The 20,834-nt window shown below is 48.7% G+C and overlaps 1 protein-coding gene across 1 annotated transcript in view; it reads left to right on the forward strand.

The window, feature by feature from the left end:
* The window catches only part of PKP1 (plakophilin 1), a 46,968-nt gene extending 34,703 nt beyond the window's left edge, over positions 1 to 12,265 (forward strand). Inside the window, exons 10-14 of the mRNA XM_039698524.1 lie at positions 1,693 to 1,846; positions 2,284 to 2,470; positions 7,630 to 7,714; positions 9,684 to 9,783; positions 10,792 to 12,265. Coding sequence (XP_039554458.1) covers positions 1,693 to 1,846; positions 2,284 to 2,470; positions 7,630 to 7,714; positions 9,684 to 9,755 — 498 coding nt within the window. The 3' untranslated portion in view covers positions 9,756 to 9,783; positions 10,792 to 12,265. The remainder of the gene's footprint in view (positions 1 to 1,692; positions 1,847 to 2,283; positions 2,471 to 7,629; positions 7,715 to 9,683; positions 9,784 to 10,791) is intronic.
* The last annotated feature ends 8,569 nt before the right edge of the window (positions 12,266 to 20,834 follow it).

Raw genomic sequence — 20,834 nt, forward strand, 5'->3', positions numbered from 1 at the left:
GTAGGAGAGGCGTGTCACGTGTGGGGAGTGTCCCACCCAGAGACACGGGTGACTCACTTGGAGCCTTCCCTGCTGGGATGGCATTAACCTGCCAGCTCTGATCTCCTTTTGTCACAATGATATCCATGCTAAATAATTGGGAACCTTGACTTTTGGCAATTTAACTAACCAGTGCCATGAACCAGAAGGTGGAGAGAGGCTGTCACGTATGGGTAGAGCTGGTCAGGGAAATGGGGCTGGAGTTCTGTGCTCCAGGGAAAAAAAATTCAGCAATCAACAACATTGCACAAGGGACAAACAACCAAACCCAGCTCTGACAGTGCTGGAGCAATTTAATTCAGCCTCCTGGCATGGAATGTGTCTGGATGTGCAGAATTGGCTCCTCCCCTGTAGGGTCTCATTCCAGATCAGAGCTGGAGCTGGAGTTGCTGAATTTGCTGTACTTTGATGGAAAGTGAATCTGGGGATGAGCTTATGGAGCTTGCTGTGATCCTTTAGCTCATAGAGGATAGCTCTGAATATCCTTCAACTGCACTTTACACACCCCAGTCCTGCTGGTGTGAATGTGGAACAGGGCACATGTTTTCCAGACCCTTCACTCCAACAGTCCATCTCACTGTTGATGGACATGTGTCTCCAGCAGCCTTTCTGGTGGGGCAGCTGAGCACTTTAAGCTCTGTTAATAAGGGCAGTTTACTCAGGGGATATGCTTGAGCTCATCTGCTCTGGCTGCATCCTGGGACCTTCTACGTTTACAAGCACAAGATCCCATTTAAGATGAGTATTTTTGGTCCTCAGACTGTTTTTTAAAGGCATCCATTATCTGTTCCTGCTCCCCAACAGCCCATTGTGGCATGGCAGGGAGCTGTGAAGGGCCAGGGCAGAGAGCTGCCAGGGGGTTGTGGAGGGTGAGGGCAACATGGACATGAAAGCAAAGCTTCTTCAGCTTTTGGAATGCCTGTTGAGTGATCAACTGCTCCACTGCAGCTCCAGAGAACAGAACCAGCTGCATCACAGCACATGAGAGGCTGACTTTTTAAATGTCACAGAATAATGGAATCATTAAGCTTAAAAAATCCCTCTAATATCACTAAGTTCAGCACCCATGTTCACCACTAACCCATGTCCCCAAGTGCCCCATCCAAGTACTTCTTGAACATTCCCAGGGATGGTGACTCCACCACTGCCCTGGACAGCTGTGCCACTGTTTGGCGACTGCTTTGGTGAAGAATTTTCCCCAGTATCCAATCTAAACCTCCCCTGGGGTAGCTTGAGATAATTTCCCCTTGTCCTGTCCCTTGTTCTGTGGGAGCAGAGCCCAACCCCCTGCTGGCTGCACCCTCCTGTCAGGGAGTTGAGGAGAGCCAGAAGGTTCTCCCAGAGCCTCTATGCTCTCTAGGCTGCCATAACTGTGGGGAAGAGAGGTAAAACTGACAAAGTGGGATCCCTGCTGGCTGCACCCTCCTGTCAGGGAATTGAGGAGAGCCAGAAAGTTCTCCCAGAGCCTCCTTTTCTCTAGGCTGCTATAGCTGTGGGGAAGAGAGGTAAAACTGACAAAGTGGGATTATGGCAGCAGGAGAAAGGATTGTACAGAGCTCATTTTATGGTACAGTCACGTTCCTCCAGGCCTGACCATCATCCCCGCTGTTTCCCCTGGCACTGTAAGTCATGGACACCTCTGTTGTCCCTCAGATGTCCAATGCCATGAGCCAGTTGATCGGGCTGAAGGAGAAGGGGCTGCCCCGCATCGCTCGGCTGCTCCAGTCCAACAGCTCCGATGTCGTCCGCTCCGGGGCCTCTCTGCTGAGCAACATGTCCAGGCATCCTGTGCTCCACAAAACCATGGGTAAGTCCCTCCCCCATGCTGGATCCCAGCTTTCAGCTCTGGGGGATCTGCCCAGCTCACTTTGTAAGCCCCATAAGGAGACCTATCCATGCTCCAGAACTGGGCAGAGCAGTGTCATTTCCTCTGGCCCCAAGGACAGTCACCAGTGCTGTGTGTCACTGTGCTTTGTGGACAGTGACAAACCTGCAGGACCATGAGGGTGATAGTGTTTTTAGAACTGAACTGGACCTCTATGTCTCAGCAACACTGCCCTTCCAAAGGCCTGCAGCCCTTGTTTTGTCTTGGGAAAATCCACTGATGATGATGATGCCATTGCTGTCCACACTTCCAGTGTCTCCCTACAGAGATAACTGTGCTTGCTGTTAACACAAATAGCATCATTCACTTGTGTCAGATTGTTTTTAATTGTTGATTGGAACATTCCTCCACCTCTTTAGCTCACCAGGTGCTCCCAGATGTGTCCCGTCTCCTGTCGTTCCAGTCTGGAAACTCCAGCAGCTATGGGGAGATCATGACATCAGCTTGTTACACTCTGAGGAACCTCATCATGTCCAACCCCCACCTGGGAAAATCTTACCTGTCCAGCAACTTGCTAAATAATGTAGTGAGCCTGTGCCGGAATGGGTGAGTGTGGGGCAAAAGGCAGGGGCAGGGACAGAGCCAGACTGACCCCAGAGCCTTCCTGGCACCCTTTGGAGCCAGACTAGAGCATTATTCCCTCATAATAAAGGAACTGGGTGTGTTGGTGGGCAGAAATCCTCAGCACTGGTTTCTTGGAAACAGGCAGGAGCCATCCAGGGTAGGATTTGCAAAGGGGCCGCTGGAAACTTTCTGGCTGAATTTTAGGAAATTCTAAAAAAACTGAAGCACCAACATCTTAAAGTCTTTTAAAAATAGTAGTTACAGAGCTTATGAAAAAAAGGAGAAGTGACTTTTTACACAAGCAGATAGTGACAGGACAAGCTGGGATGGTTTCAAACTAAAAGAGAAGACATTTATATTGGATATTAGGAATGAATTCTTCCCCATGACAGTGGGGAGGCCCTGGCACTCCCCACTCTTGGGAGTTGGTTGTCCAGTGAAACTGTGGCTCCTCCATCCCTGGAGGGTTGGAGGAGGCCAGGTTGGATGGGGCTTGGACCAGCCTGGGCTAGTGGAAGGTGTCCCTGCCATGGCTGGGGGTGGGACTGGATGATATTTAAGGTCCCTTCCAACTCAAACCATTCTGGGGTTCTCTGATCTATGGAAAATTCCAGCCCTCACAACAGGGGATGTCAGTAACTTTCTGGCTCCTGGGCTTCCCTCAAACCTTGTCATGAAGGTCAGTCTGAGCTTCAATACTGCAGGTATACAAGGATTGTGCTTAAGTTTTATGTGCAAATCTGTTCATCTTTTACTTGAATCATCTTCCTCAAGATGCAGCTCTGGGGGAACATAGGCAGGAATTATTTTAAGTACCTCCCTGGTCTACTCCTGTATTTTACATCAGATGAGCAATCTCATCATATTTTACCTCTTTCTATTTTAGGACTTGGTTTGAGTTTTGGTGGTAGGAATTCTGCCCTGTTTGTTATCCATATTCCCTGCAGCACAGACCTGTCAAGCCTTGCCAAGTTCTGTGTTCATTTCTGGCCAAACTGGTGCTAAACTGCCATTGTCTTTGACCATGTTCTCTCCTTCCTAGGCTTTCATCTCTCCTGCCATCTGTCTTTGTTTTAAAATGCCTCAGACAAGTAACCCATTGTTTTCTGTTGTGAAAATCCATTTGCATGCCTTCATCATCCTTTGATAAAGTTATTCCAATCCACCTCTTGTTCCATGGCAGAGACGCTCTCTGTCATTACACGGGACCTCCTTGTTTAGTTTGGGCCTGGGCCAAGGAGCATTGCTCTATTTGCTGCTTTTACTTGCTTCCACTCTCCAACGAGCCCAATTACCATGAAACCCAGCCCTCTCCTAAGCCCTCATTGTTTTGAATGGTATTTACTCCTGCTGAAGTCCCGCTGTGGCTCCCTCAGACCAGTGCTCAGTAATTTGCTGCTCCAGCACAGCCTTGCACAACCTGGGCTGGGAACACTTTAATTGCTTTGGCTGTTGGGGATGAGCTTTCTTGGAGGTGAGTCACTGAACTGTGAGGAGTTACCAAACTCTGGAGATGTCTCCAGGCCTGCCTAGATCACAAAGTCCTCCCAAGAAACTCCCCAGTTCTTACAATCTCCAAAACTTGAGTTGTTCCTTTGCCTCCATTATTAATTTTTATCCCCAAAGATTTTTATGCTGTTCACCTCTTAGGGGAAAAAAGAGAACAATTTCCACCCATGACTAATCTTACTTGTCCAAGCTGTATTATTTCAGGCTGTTCCAGTAGAGCAGATGTTGGAGAGACTTTTAACTCTTGCTAGGTCCCAAGGTGTAATTTTCCCAGTGTCACATGTTGCCTGTGAAGATAAACAACAAAAATTTGGGTGGGATTTGTCCAGTCCTACATCAGAAAGAGCCTCCCCCTCCCCAATGGAAATCAATAAATCTTCACCTCTCCTGGGGGCTGGCTGAAGCCCCCAGGTCCCCACTGATGTTCTGAATGTGGTGAGTCCCACATCATCAACCTCCTCCTTCCCAGCACTGCAGGCAGCAGAGAGAGGGGGGACAGGGACTGAGGGGTGCCCCAGTGACCAGGGAGGACCCAGGGACACCCTGCACCCTGTCAGGATTTTGCCTTTTTCTCTGTTAATCTGCCTCAGGTCCCTGTGGACATTCCCTGACCCCCAGGCTGGGGTTGGTGTCTGGGTGCTCCCTCCCTGTCTCCTCTGCCACCCACAGATCCTGCCCTGTGTGTTTCTGAGCTGGGCTCTCACTGCATTACCAGCTGCAAACCAGGAGCTCCACCTGCTCAAATAGCTTCAGAGTCGTAGCTTAGAGAGAGACTCCAGGTTCCAGACCAGTGAGTTAGGCATCTTGCCCTTTCCCATGTTATCCTCCCTTCCCATGTTTCTTTCTCCTCATGTTTCTCATAGCTGGGTTCTGACAGAAAGGCAGAAAGGGTTCAGCAGTTTATCTGATGGATGTGGTTTCTTCTTCTTCCTGGAACGTCCCAATTAAGTAATTGTCTGTGTTTCCTGCAGATGCTCTCCTCTATGACATGGAGTTCATGGTCAAATGGGGTTCCTTCACGCTTCATTATTTTTAATTCAGGTTGCCAAAATATTGAATATTTCCTTTGGTTTCTGGTGGTGTTTCTGAAAATCAAGCCACCGGACCTGATGTATTGGGGTGTTTGGTTTCCTTTTAATTTTTCTTCTCCAGTTGTCTGAAAAACATTTCTCTGCTCATTTTCAAGCAACATTATTTCACTAATTAAATTAAAATTCTCCTCATTAATTCTACTGGCTGCACTCAAAGCTTTTCCCAAAATCTCTCCTTGTGCTTTAGAGCGTCACATTTGCAGTGTATCCCTTTACCATGGATTTATTTATGTTTCTCTTTGTTCCTTCACTTTTCACACTTTTGCTATCACAGTTTTATTTTGCAATTCACTTGCACCACAGCATTTCACCAAAATTAATCTTTTGAGAAACTCAGGTCTTCCCTTGATTATTCCCTGTGCCTGAGAGTTCTTCTTATCCACACATTTCCAATTTCCCATTTCTGCCAAAGATTGCACCTTGATATCGATTTCATAATCTCTTACATCCTGAAGAAATCCTTGTTCTGGGAATTCCTTGGCATTCTCAGTGACACACCTTAAGTTCTTTGTACATTTCTCCTTTGAGGAAGGATTATTTCTCCCCATTATTTGATATGTGTGGACAAAATTCTTGTCTTTTTTGTCCCATTCTGTTTCTCCCCATTCCCTACCATCACCTTTTTATTGTGTTGTTTTTTTGTTGAGTCTGTAGCTTTTTGGATGACTCTTGCCACTGCCACCAGGGGACATCTCCCTCATTGCCTTTCCACAATTTTTCATTAATAATTCTATTTCTAAAAGACAGACGGTACTTAAAATCAACTTTGATTTTCAGGCAATTTGATAATAGCTTTTTGGATGACTCCTGCCACTGCCACCAGGGGACATCTCCTTTCCATTGCCTTTCCACAATTTTTCATTAATAATTCTATTTCTAAAAGACAGACGGTACTTAAAATCAACTTTGATTTTCAGGCAATTTGATATTAAGGAATTTCCCCCCCAAATCAGCTGTCCTTGATATTCTGCTCCATGTTACCCACTACTATATTCACACTGTTTTGTTTGGGATATGCTGCTTTACCTACTGAAGTTGGCATCACAGCTTCACCAGCTCATATTGAGCTTTTTATACCTAAATTATAGCAGTCAATGCTCTAAGGAACAGTCAGTGCCAGTTCTTCAAATGGAGAGTACAGAACAACTTCTGCCTGAATTCATAAATGAGTCAGGTACTGATGCTGGTAATTTTGGCTTGAAAATACAAAACTTCTGAGATGTCCTCTGGAGAAATAGTGGCAAAAAGTACATATTTGGCATTATTAGAAATATTTTTTTCAAAAATAAGAGAAAACTACTCTGGTTTAGGAAGAGAGAAACAACTTGAAACTACAGATCCTTGAAAGAGAGAGTTCAGTTCGTGCTCTGCCTGTCTGATCATAGCTACCCTTGGGTTTGTAGGGATTTAATGGCTTTTCAGCCACAGACAACATTTCAGGCAAAAACTGTTTTAAAACATTGTCATTCTGGTGATAGAGCATAGTGTGTTTATAACTACAGAAAAGATTTGGCAATAAAACCTGTTTTTTCTGTCCCAAAGCATTGCTCAGGAATTTCTGGCTGTCCTCCAGCCCTCCGCACAACACTAGGAGCTGCACAACACCTTTGAAATTTATGACCAAGTTAAACTCAATCATTTCTTTGGTAACAGCTGCTGTGTATGTCAGAGAAATGCCTCAAAATTTACTGGATGTGGTTCCATCCCTGTCCTCCCACACTCCAAGTGTGGAGTTGCTGTCCCAGGTTCCTCATGATCTGTTGGTCCCATTTCTTGTGGGCTTTTGGGGACTATTTTGAGGAATGTTTTGAGGACTGTTTTTGAGGGCATGAGGTTTTGTGGAGCTGTATCAGACAGGGGGGCCCTGAGCTTGGTCCTGTTCCTCTCCATCATCCTGGGTGGGACAGGCTGGGGCTGCTGCCCTGAGCCCAGAGCAGGAGTCTCCCACAGCCAGAAGGAGGCCCAGGAGATCAGGAGCAGCCATGGGAGCCAGCAGGGAGGGGATATCTGGGTATGAAATGTTCCAAAATTATAAAAGGTCCTGCGATGACTCATGGTTTCGAGCTGTTACGTGAGCAGGTATCTGTTCCCTTGTGCTGAGTAAGGGCTCTGGGCTGCTTGCAGATGTTGTTATTGCAAAGGCTCCCATCTCTTGTCCTCTCCAGGCAGCTCCAGGCCCGCTCCTCTGCCCCCTCCCAGGAGATCCACCCACGCTGCCCCTGCAGACTCCAGCAAAGGGCTGGCACTATTTCCCTTCTCTTTCCCTCTCTCAAATTTCAGACTCAGCTCAGATTTATGCTCATTTTCCCACTCTGATCCTTCCCTCTCATTTGCCCTGCTCTGGTGACAGTTGTTGTCACACAACATTGCTGAGAGAGCAGGAGTGTGTTACTGACAGTCTGTTCGTGGCTAGCCAGGCTCCCAGCTGGAGCTGGGTTTGTCCCAGTGGTCAGCATGCCTGGGTTTGTCCCAGTGGTCAGCAATGTCTGTAGGTGCTGCTCTGTGCCTGCCATAATTCTCCTGTTGCTTTCACCTCCCCAGCTCCTGTCCAAAAGCAGCTGAAGCTGCTCGACTTCTCCTGACAGACCTTTGGTCCAACAGGGAGCTCCAGAGTGTGCTCAAGCAGGTAAGGACAACACTCCTGCTTCTGGGAGTCAGGAACAGCCCTGGGTTGTTCTCCAGCTGAAGTGGGGAGCTGGTAAAGGCCCTGATCCAGCAGCAGGTAGGGCAGGGCCCAGGAGGAGCCTGGGGCACTTGGGCACCTGCCCGGGATCTGAGCAGGTGGCAGGGGGTCACTGCTGGGACTCACTTTGGGGACAAAGCAGATGGTGTCATGTCTGTGTCAGACACGTTCCTCCCTGGGGATGGTGCTGGAATGCTCCCCAGCACAGCCCCCTCACTGTAGGCTGGGACATGCTGGGTGTTTCACCCTCATTTAGGGGATTCCCTTCACTGCAGTCCATCAGGTCCCAGCAGGTGCCTGACAAGGTCCCTCCTCTCTTTCCCCCCATTTTTTTCTGTGTCCATAGCCCTGCCCTGTGGTTACATCCCCCTGCAGTCAGAGTAAGCTTTCAAACCAAGAGGAGAGGAGTATTTGGGATTTGTTTTAATCCCTGCAAGAGAAGCTGGGAAAGTGCAGAACCAAATGGGCACAGAGCCAGCTCCAGCTGCCAGCTCCAGCCCTTGGCTCCAGCTGCTCCCAGTTCCCAGCTCCAGCCCTCTCAGGTTCCCTATCTTTGGGATGACCCTGAGCCAGCCCGATGGTCGAAGAAAGAGTCGGAGTTCTTAGTTTGTGGTTCTCAAGGTCGTTTATTGTTGCTTGTCTAAGCTGTTTTCTCTGGCCCACCACAGGCCTGTCTGGCAGGTCATTTCAAGGCACACTACACGCCTCCCAGGCTGGTGCTAGCTTTTATACTAAAAACTACGTATACTATGTTTACAGTTATGTTCCAATACCTATCACCTATGTTAGACAGTGACTTTCTACTCTAAACCAATCTCTGAGTGCCAACATCATCCTGAACATGGATGCCAGGGAGAAGAAAGAAGAAGGACAGGGCATGCCCAAATCCCTCAATCTTGGACCCCCTGACCCCCATGTACAGAATCCCAAACCCCCCTGTACATGGTTCCAAACCCCCCTGTACATGGTTCCAAAATTTTCCCTTCACCCCGTGCTTACTACTACTGTGCTACTTAGACTTTTGTGACCTGTGACTCTTCATACAAGGTTGGTAATTTCTCCCAGGGGCTAAGATCGAATCCCCAAGTGTTTTTGATCTTCTGCCAGGGCTCGTCAGCCCCCTGCCAGGGGCCCAAACCATCCAGCTCACCCAGAGATGACACAGCCCCTAGCTCCAGCTGCTCCCCATTCCCAGCTCCTGCTCCCAGTGGCTTTCTTTAAACAAGCTGGGTTTTTCCAACTCAAAAGCAGCAGCACCTGCAGAGAGTACAGGGCCAAATTAAAGAGAGGGATGGATCCCTACAAAGGGGAGCACCTGGAGGCAAAAGCACACCATCCAAAGTCTGTTCCCATATTCCCCCCAGTGAGGGCTTTCTGCACAGGAGCTCGGGTGGTTTTGTGCCAGGCTCTGCTCACAGCCTGTGCCAGCTCATTTTGGTGTGACTGAGTCACTCTGGTGTGCACACACAGGTTTATTGCATAGGTACCTGTCAGGGGAGGAGGATGGGAGTCTGCAGGGGTACATGCACCCTGCAAAGACTTCTGCTCTTTTTTTGGGATGAGGAACTAAATGAAACAATACTCAGTGAATGATTCAATAAAAGTTTCCTCCAAAAACCTGGGGGGGTCCAGCCCTGGGTTGATGGAAGGCAATGCAAGGAAAAGCAACACCTTCTAGAGGAAGGTGTCCCTCCCCATGGCATGGGGTGGAATGAGATGATCTTTAAGGTCCCTTTAACCCAAACCATCCCATGGTTCTGTGATTCTATGGAGCTCCTCAGTAAGGGTGACAAAGGTCCCCAGAAGGCTGACAGAGGAGGTTGGCTGAGGATGAGGCACATTTTGCTCACTTACTGCTCTCAGTGTAGAAACTGATATGCACTCACTGCACTTCATGTTTCTGCTTTTTCAGCAAGGGTTTGATAAGAACATGATGGGATCTTTAGCTGGAACAACCTTCAGGACCCTCTCCTCCAGATTTTAGAGCCTCTCCATGCACATTCAGGCTGCAGGTAAGAACATGGCCCTTGTGGTGGATTTGGGGCACAGGAATCCTTTGAGATTATTGCTACTTTTGATCACCCCAAAAGTGTGTTTGTGAGATTTTCATCCCAAATTTTCCCAGCCCAGTCTGTTTCTATGAGAGGTCAGAGGCTGTGCTGTCCCTGTGCCCAGGGCAGATGTTGACCTCACTGCCCAGCTGTGCATTTTGGAGATGCTCAGCACAGATGTCACAGGACAGACAAAGCTGCTGGGCTTGACTGTGCCTCTCCCCTCCTTTGCCAAGCAATCACTGATTCAGTGCATTTTTCCAAACCCTCACAGGTGAGGCTCTTCCTGGATTCTCTCTGGCACTGCCCTCATTCCTGAACTTTGAGCAATGTTATCCAGGCAGTGCCAGTAATGTGCAGTGGATTCTAGCACATCCACAGATTCAACCATTAGCCTTAGCAATTGTTTGAGCCCTTAATCTGCCTGTCAACCTCAGGTCAGAGTTGAGAACCACATTTTGTCAACAGAAAATCCCAATAGAGATTCCAGGGAAGAGAAACCACGGGCAGAATTTCCAGGGCATCATTATGGGTTTATAACCATTCAGTGAGAAATGAGGATTTAATCCATGAGGCACTTTTCACTCATGATTCCCACTGAAGGGAAAAGCTTTAAGCACTTTGAAAACACCAGAGGTCTCTTGGATAGTGTCCAAGATTATGCAGAGGGAATTACTTGCTCCCTTCCCCAACATGGTCCTTGTAATCAAACCAAGAGAAAACAGTGCCAAAGCCCCTTCCTTCCCTCTGCCCAGGAATGGATTTCACTTCCTGCTCTGTTGGGATGCTTTCACTGGGACTCTGAGGAGGGTGGAAGTCCAGGGTGAAAAGCTATGGGCAGCTGAGAAACTGCAGCCAGGCTTAGAGAAAAGATTAAAAGTTGGGGTTTGCTGTAATGAAAAGATCTCTTGAATGTTTTAATTATCTGGGGTTTTGCTTTTTCTTTGTTTTATTTTTTTTCCATTTCAGAATTTGGAGTTGGTTCGTGTCCAGGAAGAGCAATACTTCCATGATTCCTGAGGATGTTAAAGATGTAGAGAGTTTCTGAGTTCAACTCAACTGTAAAGCAAATCAAACATGTGGATTTCATGTGGATGACACTGATATTTTTAAGCATTTTCTTCTTTTTAGGGGGGAGAAGGGACTTTTATATACTTTCTCAATGTCAATAATTATTTTTTTGCCAAGAGTGTGTCTGTGTAACTCTGGGTGTGATGTAGAGGTGTGTGCAGGCAGCACACAGAACACACGTGGGGAGCAGGATCTTCCTCCAGCTCAGTCGCCTGTTTTCCACCCAAAGTCAGGGTGACTGTGCAGTTTAACCCCTTGCAGGATTTTGTTCCAACTTCACCCTATCCGTGCACCAAATACTGCCGTGCTAAAAATTTGTCACAATGTGTTTTTATCCACAAACACATAAAAAGTCAGTTTTAGGTCAAGTTCCCCCTTTGCATCTGTCCATTATTAACAGATACACACAAGGATGCTCTTCTTTCCAAGGCTGGTTATTCACAGTTATGAACAAGGGCTTCTTCTCTGCTTAGGATTTTTCTCTGATAATTGTTAACATTTTCTTTCCTGTCACATGAATTCTTTATCTCAAGAAGCAAATTGACACCTGCAGATTCTCTCCCAGGCCTCGGTCACCCTTCCCTGAAGCTGTTTGTGAGAGGACAATTGGGACACAGCTGCAGAGCTTGAACATTCCCAGCTCCTGATCCATTCTGAGCACCAAAGCAATTCCAGTTCCTGACTGTACCTGGACAGAGGTGGCATTTGAGAAGATGAGCAGGACAGGCCAAGTATTTTCCCCCTGGAATCATTGACTGCCAGAGGAATGAAAGAAGGAGGGATGTATCCTCTTTAATCACATTTTGTTTTTATTGATCAATGTAAAGAACTGGTACTAATGTGCAAAGGAATGTGAGAAGTTGTGTGATGTCAGGTTTGGAAATGTTTTATTTCTCGGGGTCTTGAATTGCATTAATCTGCCTGTGATGCTGAGGCTGTGATGAGGGACTGCTGAGCTCATTTCAGAGCAACTCAATTCTCACAACCTTCCTCTCTCCAGAAGAAAAATATCCTTCCCATGGAGGGGACACAGCTCAGACTCACAGGGAAGGAGCAGCTGAAGCTGTCTTTGCTGCCTGTGCTGGTTATTATTCCTCAAAGGGTGCAGGGGCACAGGAGGTGCTTGGGAAGGATGCATTATGAGCCTGGAAATAGAAAAACAGTCTCATTTTAAATGTCAGGCTCATTAATTGGTGGGACTCAGGATATCACAGGGGTGGTCTGTGCCCACTAAAGAACCCCCTGTGAAGTTTGGGTTTGCTCTGCTGCAGTTCCAGGTGGCCCTTGCTGGTCCCCCTTGGGAGCACAGGGAGCTCCTGCCCACAGGGAGAGGTCATTTCCAGCTGGTTTTCCTCTTGGGCTACAAAGGGTGGCTTCATCTTGTGCACTTTACTGAGCAGCCACTCTTTGCCCACATTCAGGCAGGAGCTTTCTGTGCTGAGCTGCAGCCAAAAGAGAAAGGGGGGAAAAAGCCCCTTTGAAGTGGAGAGGCAGGGCCAGGAGAATCCAGTCAGACAGAAATGTTCCAGGAGGGTTTAAACAGAGCAAAGAGCCCCAGTCTATAGGCAAAGCCCTTCCAGCAGTTCCCTTGCTGCATGTGGATTCCCAGATGCAAAATGTTGGAAATGCTTTGGGCAAGAGCCACTCAGTTCACATCCATGGGGTGATCTGTGCCCACTAAAGAACCCCCTGTGAAGTTTGGGTTTGCTCTGCTGCAGTTCCAGGTGGCCCTTGCTGGTCCCCCTTGGGAGCACAGGGAGCTCCTGCCCACAGGGAGAGGTCATTTCCAGCTGGTTTTCCTCTTGGGCTACAAAGGGTGGCTTCATCTTGTGCACTTTACTGAGCAGCCATTCTTTGCCCACATTCAGGCAGGAGCTTTCTGTGCTGAGCTGCAGCCAAAAGAGAAAGGGGGGAAAAAGCCCCTTTGAAGTGGAGAGGCAGGGCCAGGAGAATCCAGTCAGACAGAAATGTTCCAGGAGGGTTTAAACAGAGCAAAGAGCCCCAGTCTATAGGCAAAGCCCTTCCAGCAGTTCCCTTGCTGCATGTGGATTCCCAGATGCAAAATGTTGGAAATGCTTTGGGCAAGAGCCACCTGTGGATGTCCCCGAGGGCTGCAGCATCCACAGGGTTGGTTCAGTTTGGGTGTAAAGTGTTCTGTGCAATTTTGCATTCAGGTTTGATCTGTAATGACATGTCCAACACAAGTCCTGGGAGCAAATGTTTTCCTCTGGAAAACTAATTGGGGAAACAAAACTACAAAATGGAATGATGGAATATTGAGGAAACTCACTCTAATTAGCTGTAATTTAGGCTTTATTTTAAAACAGTGCAGCTGCTATCCCCCCGATGCACTTACTGAGTCACTGTTCAAGGCACAAGGAGCTGCAGTGTTATGATCATCAGCTCACAATTAAATTTACAGGTGCTGGAGGTTTCATTAGTGAGTATTGGACTCCAGGAGACAGATTCATCATTCACATAAATTTTATTACAAAAAACATTGTTACAGTTACTTTAATTACAGGGTTTTTTTTTTCAAAGCTAACAAAATGCTAAAAATAAAATCTGTCTCCATGCTCAAAGCTCTTCCAAACGTGACTGGGCACAGCCCTGAGCAACCTCACCCAGCTGGGATGTTGTCCCTGCCCTGAGCTGGGCACACCAGAGAGGTTCCTCCCACTGAGCTGTTTTTAGGATGCCGTTTGTCACTGCTTGCAAACCTCAGGGCAGAGCCCACTCAGGAGAGCCATGGGCTGCAGAAATCACAACCTTCCTGCCATTCCAGGGCTGCTCTGCAGCTGGATCTTCCCTGGGAAATTCTCTGATACCCTCTATTTTCCTCCCAATCTCTCTTTAAAATCTGGACACCAGACTCCACCCAAGTCAGTGAAGTGACTTTGATGCCCAACTCTGAGAAGTGAAGAGAAATTCAGACATTGGAGTAACTGGTGTTGCTCATAACCAGCAATTCTGGGAGCTCAGTGAGGTTCTCTCCAACATAAATTAATGTGGTTTTCACAGCATAATTCTATACGCTGTGAAAAGAGCATTAATTGTAATTTCTCCAGTATAATTGTGTTCATTCTGGGGAGGTAATTTTTTTTTTTTTAAGGCAAGATTCTAACTGTGACATCCTCTCTGATGAGCTGGTTTCCTTTTCCTTGCTTCTTGAAGAGCCAGGGTAGGGCACACCCTCAGGACAGGGACAGGGCAGGTGTGTGGCACAGGGATGGAGAATTCCTGAGGAGGAAGAAGGAGTGTGGCCAGCAGGAGCAGTTGGACACCCAGCCATGTAAATAAACACCACCCTCACTGTCCTGGGCACAGCAGAGCTTTTTTGGTCTATTTTCTTATAAATGCTTTGTTTATTTTGTGTGTGTACAATCCCACCCCAGCATTTCAGAAGCCTCATGGACAAGTCAAAGGCAGTTTCATTCCTTTCTGAACACACACCAGTGTAAGACCAACTCAGCCTTACCAGTCCATAGCTCTACAGTGTATTCTGTAAGATATAGATAGGTATGTGAGAAAAATGTCTCAGAGTTTTGTTTTGGCTGTACTGTATGTATTTGCTTCATTGGAAAAGCTGAAATCAATAAAAATTGCTGAAATTTCTTCAAGCTTTCTGGTTTGGGTGGTTTTATTTTGGTTGTTTTACAGGCTAGACTTAAGGAGGAAGGTTTTCACAGAAAGAGTGGTCAAATACTGGACTCATCTGCCCAGGAGGTGGTGGAGTCACCATCCTTGAATGTGTCTAAAAAAAGACTGGATGTGGCACTTGGTGCCATGACCTAGTTGAGGTGTTAGAACATGGGTTGGACTCGATGATCTTAAAGGTCCCTTCCAACCTAGAAATTCTGTGATTCTGTTTTGCTAGTGTTAGGAAAGAAAAAAGGTCTGAAAAGTCTGAAAAATCCTTGTTAATCTGCAGCAGGAATCAGCTCAGACTGATCTGCCTTATCCAACAGGAGCAAGGAAGCTGCAAATCCCATTTCCTCCAGCCTGGCACTGCCCAGGCTCCCCAGGGAATGGGCACAGCCCCGAGGCTGCCAGAGCAGCAGGAGAGTTTGGGCAGCACTGCCAGGGATGCCCAGGGTGGGATTGTTTGGGGTGTCTGTGCAAGGCAGGGGTTGCACTCAGCAAGGCCTGTGGTCCCTTCCAGCCCAGGATCTTCTATGAGTCCATGATTTCATCCTCAGTGGATTTCTCTCCCAACAGCTTTCGCAGCCATGACTTCAGTCCATGAAAAAGTTAATTACCATTAGTGTAATTTGTGTCATTGTTGAAAGCATCCAAAAGCTTTTTCTAGACCTGCCCCACCTGAGCTGTGGTTGAAGCTCTGTGGTTCTGATATTTATTCTGATATTTAAAAGGTGTGGTGAGGGCAAGGGGACCCTCCCCAGTTTCTCTCCAGGCCAGGCTGGGCAGGCCCAGCTCAGAGGAGTTCCTCACTCAGACCCAGCAGCTCATGGCTCTCAGTGACCTCCTCTGGACCCTTCCCCATGGAATGATTTCCTTCCTGAGCTGAGGGCCCAGAACAGGGCCCAGGGCCCAGAACAGGGCAGAGGGTGAGTGAGCCCAGGCTTGTGCTGGGACATCACAGCCCTTCCTGATCTCTGTTCCATCCCCCCCATACCTGATTTCCCTTGGAATATCAGGTTGAGCTTTTGTTGAGCTGTCATTGGGATGGGCTGGCCATGAATGGTCCATGGAGTCACCTCCACGCCCATCTCACAAAAGGAAAGATTATTTCACCCCACATGTATCACAACATTTCACTGTGCTGATGTTTGTCTGTCATTTACCTCCCTTTTCCTTCTGGTCTCTAGCTTCCCAAAATTCCACAGACATTCCTCCATCCTCAGGAGTGTCATTGATGTATCAGGTATGGCAGCTTGTAGGAAGCTCCCCATGTTTCACAGGCATCACAAACTGGAAAAGGGAAATACCTGCTCCTCTCCTTCCTGAATGTTCCTTCTCCTGATACCCCAATCTCCTGGCAGGTCCTTTCCCTCTACTGGGAGATGCTCTGACTTTTTGGCTCATTCTTCTGATTCCAGCTGGTTCTTCCTTCAGCTACTTTTGGCAGGTTTAGTGCAGTTTATGTTGAACTTGGAAGAGGTTGTGAAGCCTTTCCTATTTTTGTCTTCAGCTGTTTGAAAAACGCCTGCTGGTACTTCCTTCTCCTGCTGCTTACCCAGGCCAGCTGCCTTCTTCTGTTCCTCAGGGAATTCCTCACTGCTGGGATGTGCTGGACTGAGCTTCAGGATGATGAATGCAGCCCACATTGTCTGGAAACTTTAACTCCCCTTTTCCTTTTAAAAGCATCTTCCTCCAAGTTCCTGTTTTGGAGGATGAGCCTGTGCTGGTGGATACGAAATGGATTTTGTTGAACCCAGATTTTTCCTGCTAATCAGGAGCAAACTGGAAGCTGCACCTGCACTCTTTGGGGACTCCCAGCCTGCTCCATGGAATTGCTAGTGACAGCATCAAAGGATTTGGTCTTTCCACCAGGCCCAGCAGGAACAAGAGCCCAGTGCACTCGGGGAGAGCTGAAGTGCAAGATGAACAAAGGACTTTGTGCTCCCAGGGCTGGGGAGCACTGGGGTGTGCAAGCACTGGAGCAGCCTCACACAGGGGATAAGGAAGCAGCACCTCTTGATGTCCTTAAGGAGACTTTTCAAAGTAGACACTTGGCAAAAGGGAATGAGCTCAGCTCCGAGCTGTGTTTGGTATTTACTCAAGGCAAGGCTAAGGAATAATCCCCTACCCCTGCCAGGATCTCGTGAGCAGAGGATTTGCAGCCCATCAGACAGGTTGGGCACACTCTGTGAGCCCATGCAAGGGACAAGGGACAGGTGCCACTCCCTGCACGTGGCTCAGAGCTGCTTTCCAGGAGCATCCTCTGCTGCTCTGCTCAGGCTGCTGAAGGGTGGGTGAGCACAAAAGGATTAAGTACAAAGGCAAAGCAGCCAAACTCAAATGTCTTAACCAGCTTTGGGTGGACCCAACAGCCCTTCAAAGCCTAATTGCATTTCAGCTGTGATCACTGAGACTGCTCCTGGGCCCTGGCACAGCAGCAGTGTCTGTAACTGCCTTTCAATGTGGTACATAAATAGTTGTTTTGTAAAAGCCCATTAGGGAGCAGCACATCCAGCAGTCCTTGGAGGATTAAATTTGACATCACAAACGTCACCAGCTGGGGACGTCCAGTCTGCAACTTCTTCAGGCATGAATCCCACCTGACGTCACATCTAAGAAAGGTCAGATCAATGACGGGCTGGGAGTTGCCTTCTACCCAATCTGGAGTGTCTACAAGGAATGCAGGTGAGTCCTACTGACCATTCCTGAGTAGCTCCATGGACACTGGAGAGGGCAGGACAGGACAATGTAGCTCAAAACACACCTCCAGGTGGGAAATGAATTCTTGCTCACCAGTGGAGCCAATATACAACCATGTGCTTGTATCTCTGTCCATGTGCAGCAGGTGAAATGAATCCCAATAAACCACTGGGTCTTTTTGGGGTCTGCATCCTGCATGTGGACACATGACAAAAGCCCATTTTTGGATAGGGAAGTCTGTGGATATGCACAAAGAGCACAGGGAGGTTGCAAGGTGGGATTCAGCTGTGCTGAGCTGTCCCTTCAGAGCTTGGCTCCGACAGTCACAGATGCACTGATTTAGCTCACATGTAAGAGGACTTGCTGCAGGATCCAGGGGAGAAGATGGATGCTACAGGGAGCAGAGCACCCACAGAGCACTCGTTGTCCCAAAGACAGCAGGCACTAAATCCTTGGAAACCATTTAGGTCCTACAGCCCCAGGATCCCATATGATCCATGGGGCTCTACCAGCAAAGCCTCATCCCACCAGCCAGGCAGCCCCTGGCACAGCCCCTTCCCTTCCCACAGCACACAGTCTGAATCCTTTTCTCTGCCTGTGATGCTTCAGGGCAGATCCCACTCTTCATTTTCGGGTCCATGGCATTGTATCCCATAGGTCCCAGGCACCCGAACTTCCTGGCTTTCCCAGGCCACACCACTTCCCATGCAGGAGAATTCCACGGCCCAGATTCCACCCTGAACTGTGCAGGACACCTGCAGGAAGCACCGAGCCCAGGGCAGGAACCTGAACAGCCCCGAGGACCCCACAGCACCAACAGCCCCTGCAGGGACACACTGAGCTCCTGCTGGGACAAACTGGCTCAGCAAACCCCTCTGTGTGTGTTTCCCAGCTGCTGGGTGGGATCACCCCGAGCTCAGCTGTGCTGTGGCCCCATGGCAGTGCCACAGCCCCACGGGGCAGCCCCTGGCAGGAGGCCCTGCCCCACACGGGTGCCTGAGCACATGAGTTTGGCACTGGCACCCAGAATCCCCAGCCCCAGGGCAGCTCCTCTGGGAGCTGGGGCTGGCTGCAGAGGCAGCAGCCCCACAGGGGCTCAGTCCCTGCTTGCCTGCCCTGGAACAGGCAGGACTTTGGGCTCCTCTGTACCACCCCAGCTGTGCCTGTCCCACAGTTACCCAGCCTTGCAGACTGGATCTTGCACAGAAGTTGTTACAGATCCCAGATTGTTCTTGAGCTGCTTTTTGGTGCTTTCTAAGCTTGTCTTTGTCTCACCAGATCCTTTTGAGGGACCCCAAAGAAGCATCCCAAGCACAGGGCCACATCCCTTTCATCCAGCACCAGGAAATCTCTCTGCACTGCTGGGATGCAGAAAACTGACCCTGAGTCTCCATCAGGGTGACATCAGAGCAGTCATCACACTGTCATCAGCAGTGACATCCAGAGCAATATTTCCCAGATAAAGAAAATTGAGAGCAGTTTGTCAGGATGTGGCATGTACTCCCAAGTCCCAGGAATGCTTCTCAGACTCCCATCCCAGCCCTCTGCAGCTCGATCCTCTCCTGCAGAAAAGGCTTTGATGAGAGGTTTTGATGTAAATAGGTCCCTCTTATCCCCTCCTGGATATGGTGGCGGAAATGAGATGAGATCCCTGGTGCAGAAACGAGATCCCTGGTGCTCCCAGCCTCATCATCCCAGCTGATGGAGACCAAGAAAGTGTTTGAGCACAAAAAGAGCACTGCAGGAATCCTTGCAGGATACCAGGGAATGCCATTGGGAAGGTGGAACTGCTGACAGGTGTTTTTAGGAAGCAGATCTGATCTTGATCAACACTTTGGCCAATATTTCATGTCCTGGATGAGACCTCAGGTATCCCAAAGGCAGGAGGTGGCCAGAGCTGAATACAGTTCCTGCAGCAAAGCTCAGCACTGTGTGAGTGCAGAGCCTGCAGGGGCCCTGCACTGGCTGCATTTCTGCAGAGGAGGAGCAAAGCAGCCAAAACCCCCAGGCTGGGCAGCAAGGAAGAATTCCCTCACGTCCAAGGTGGGTCTGGCTTCCCAAGGGAATGCCATGGGAAAAAAAGCAGGTGGAAATTTTCAAAGGTCATAAATCTATTGGATGTTCCTGGCGCTGCAAAACCCAAATACTTTTCCAGAGAAGGAGAGTTCCTCCTGCCTTTCCCTGGCACTTGTCACCACAAAGAGCCTCCAAGGTAAGGATCTTACAGAGAGAACTGAGCTCAGGCAGTTCCTGTTACTGCTTTTGGGTCCCCAGGCCAAGTTTCGGTGTGGAAGATGCTCCAGCCTTTGCTGTCCAGTGAAGGGCAGCAGAGATTTGCTTTGTGCATCTCAGTGCTTTCTTCCCAATGTTTTTTAATCTTTCTCCAGGAAGCCTCCTTCTCTCCCAGTACAGGTAACTTCTGCTTCAATCAACGAGGATCTCTCCCAGCAGAACAGGAAAATCAGTCCCACTGATTTTCCTAGGGCTAAAAGAAATGCTCAAAAAATGTAAAGGGAAAAATTGGAGATTATCTGGGAGCCTTTGAGAACAAAACTGATTCCTGTTTCCCTCCAGGGGAGGAGACACAACCAGGAGGCAGAAAGATGCTGGAAAGGATCATTGGAGCAGGGTCATTGGCAGGAATTCAGTGGCACCCTGGATTTCCCAGGCAGCAGCACATCTCTTAAGTGGCTTCTGTCATTCTTGGCTGTGCAATGAGAAACTGGCTGTACCTATCCCAAATATTTTTCTTTTGTTTCCCAAGGGTAAGCCAGAAGTCACACAATGATTTCCCGCAGGACGTGCCAAAGCAGAAGAGGAGCCAGGAGAGAGGGAGCAGAGGAGATGTCTCAGGGAGTGTTTATGGTATTTGCAGTGGTGGCTGCCTGGTACACGGAGCAGATCCCACACCCAGCACCCTTCTGCCCCTGGAGCTGCCCCAGGCTGCCAAGGGCAGCAGCAGCACCGCCCCAGGCAGAGGCACTGCGAGCCCAGCTGGGGCTGTCACTGCCCCGGCCTGGGGAACAGCAGCAGCCACAGCCCGGGAGGCTCCACAAGAGGCAGAGCACGAGAGGGGCAAAGCCACAGGACCCCCATCCCACCCCCACTGCCAGGAAATGTGGGCACAGCACGGACAGAGGCCTGTGCTGAGGGAGGAATGGATGGATGGATAAATGATGGATGGATGGATGATGGATGGATGGATAGATGGATGGATGGATGGATGATGGATGGAATCCATGGATGGATGGATGATGGATGGATGATGGATGGAGGATGGATGGATGGATGGATGGATGGATGATGGATGATGGATGGATGGATGGATGGATGATGGATGATGGATGGATGGATGGATGGATGATGGATGATGGATGGATGGATGGATGGATGATGGATGATGGATGGATGGATGGATGGATGATGGATGATGGATGGATGGATGGATGGATGATGGATGATGGATGGATGGATGGATGGATGATGGATGATGGATGGATGGATGGATGGATGATGGATGATGGATGGATGGATGGATGGATGATGGATGATGGATGGATGGATGGATGGATGATGGATGATGGATGGATGGATGGATG

Source organism: Passer montanus, unplaced genomic scaffold, assembly GCF_014805655.1.
Source record: "Passer montanus isolate IOZ18808 unplaced genomic scaffold, ASM1480565v1 scaffold127, whole genome shotgun sequence".
Classification (NCBI taxonomy): Eukaryota; Metazoa; Chordata; class Aves; order Passeriformes; family Passeridae; genus Passer; species Passer montanus.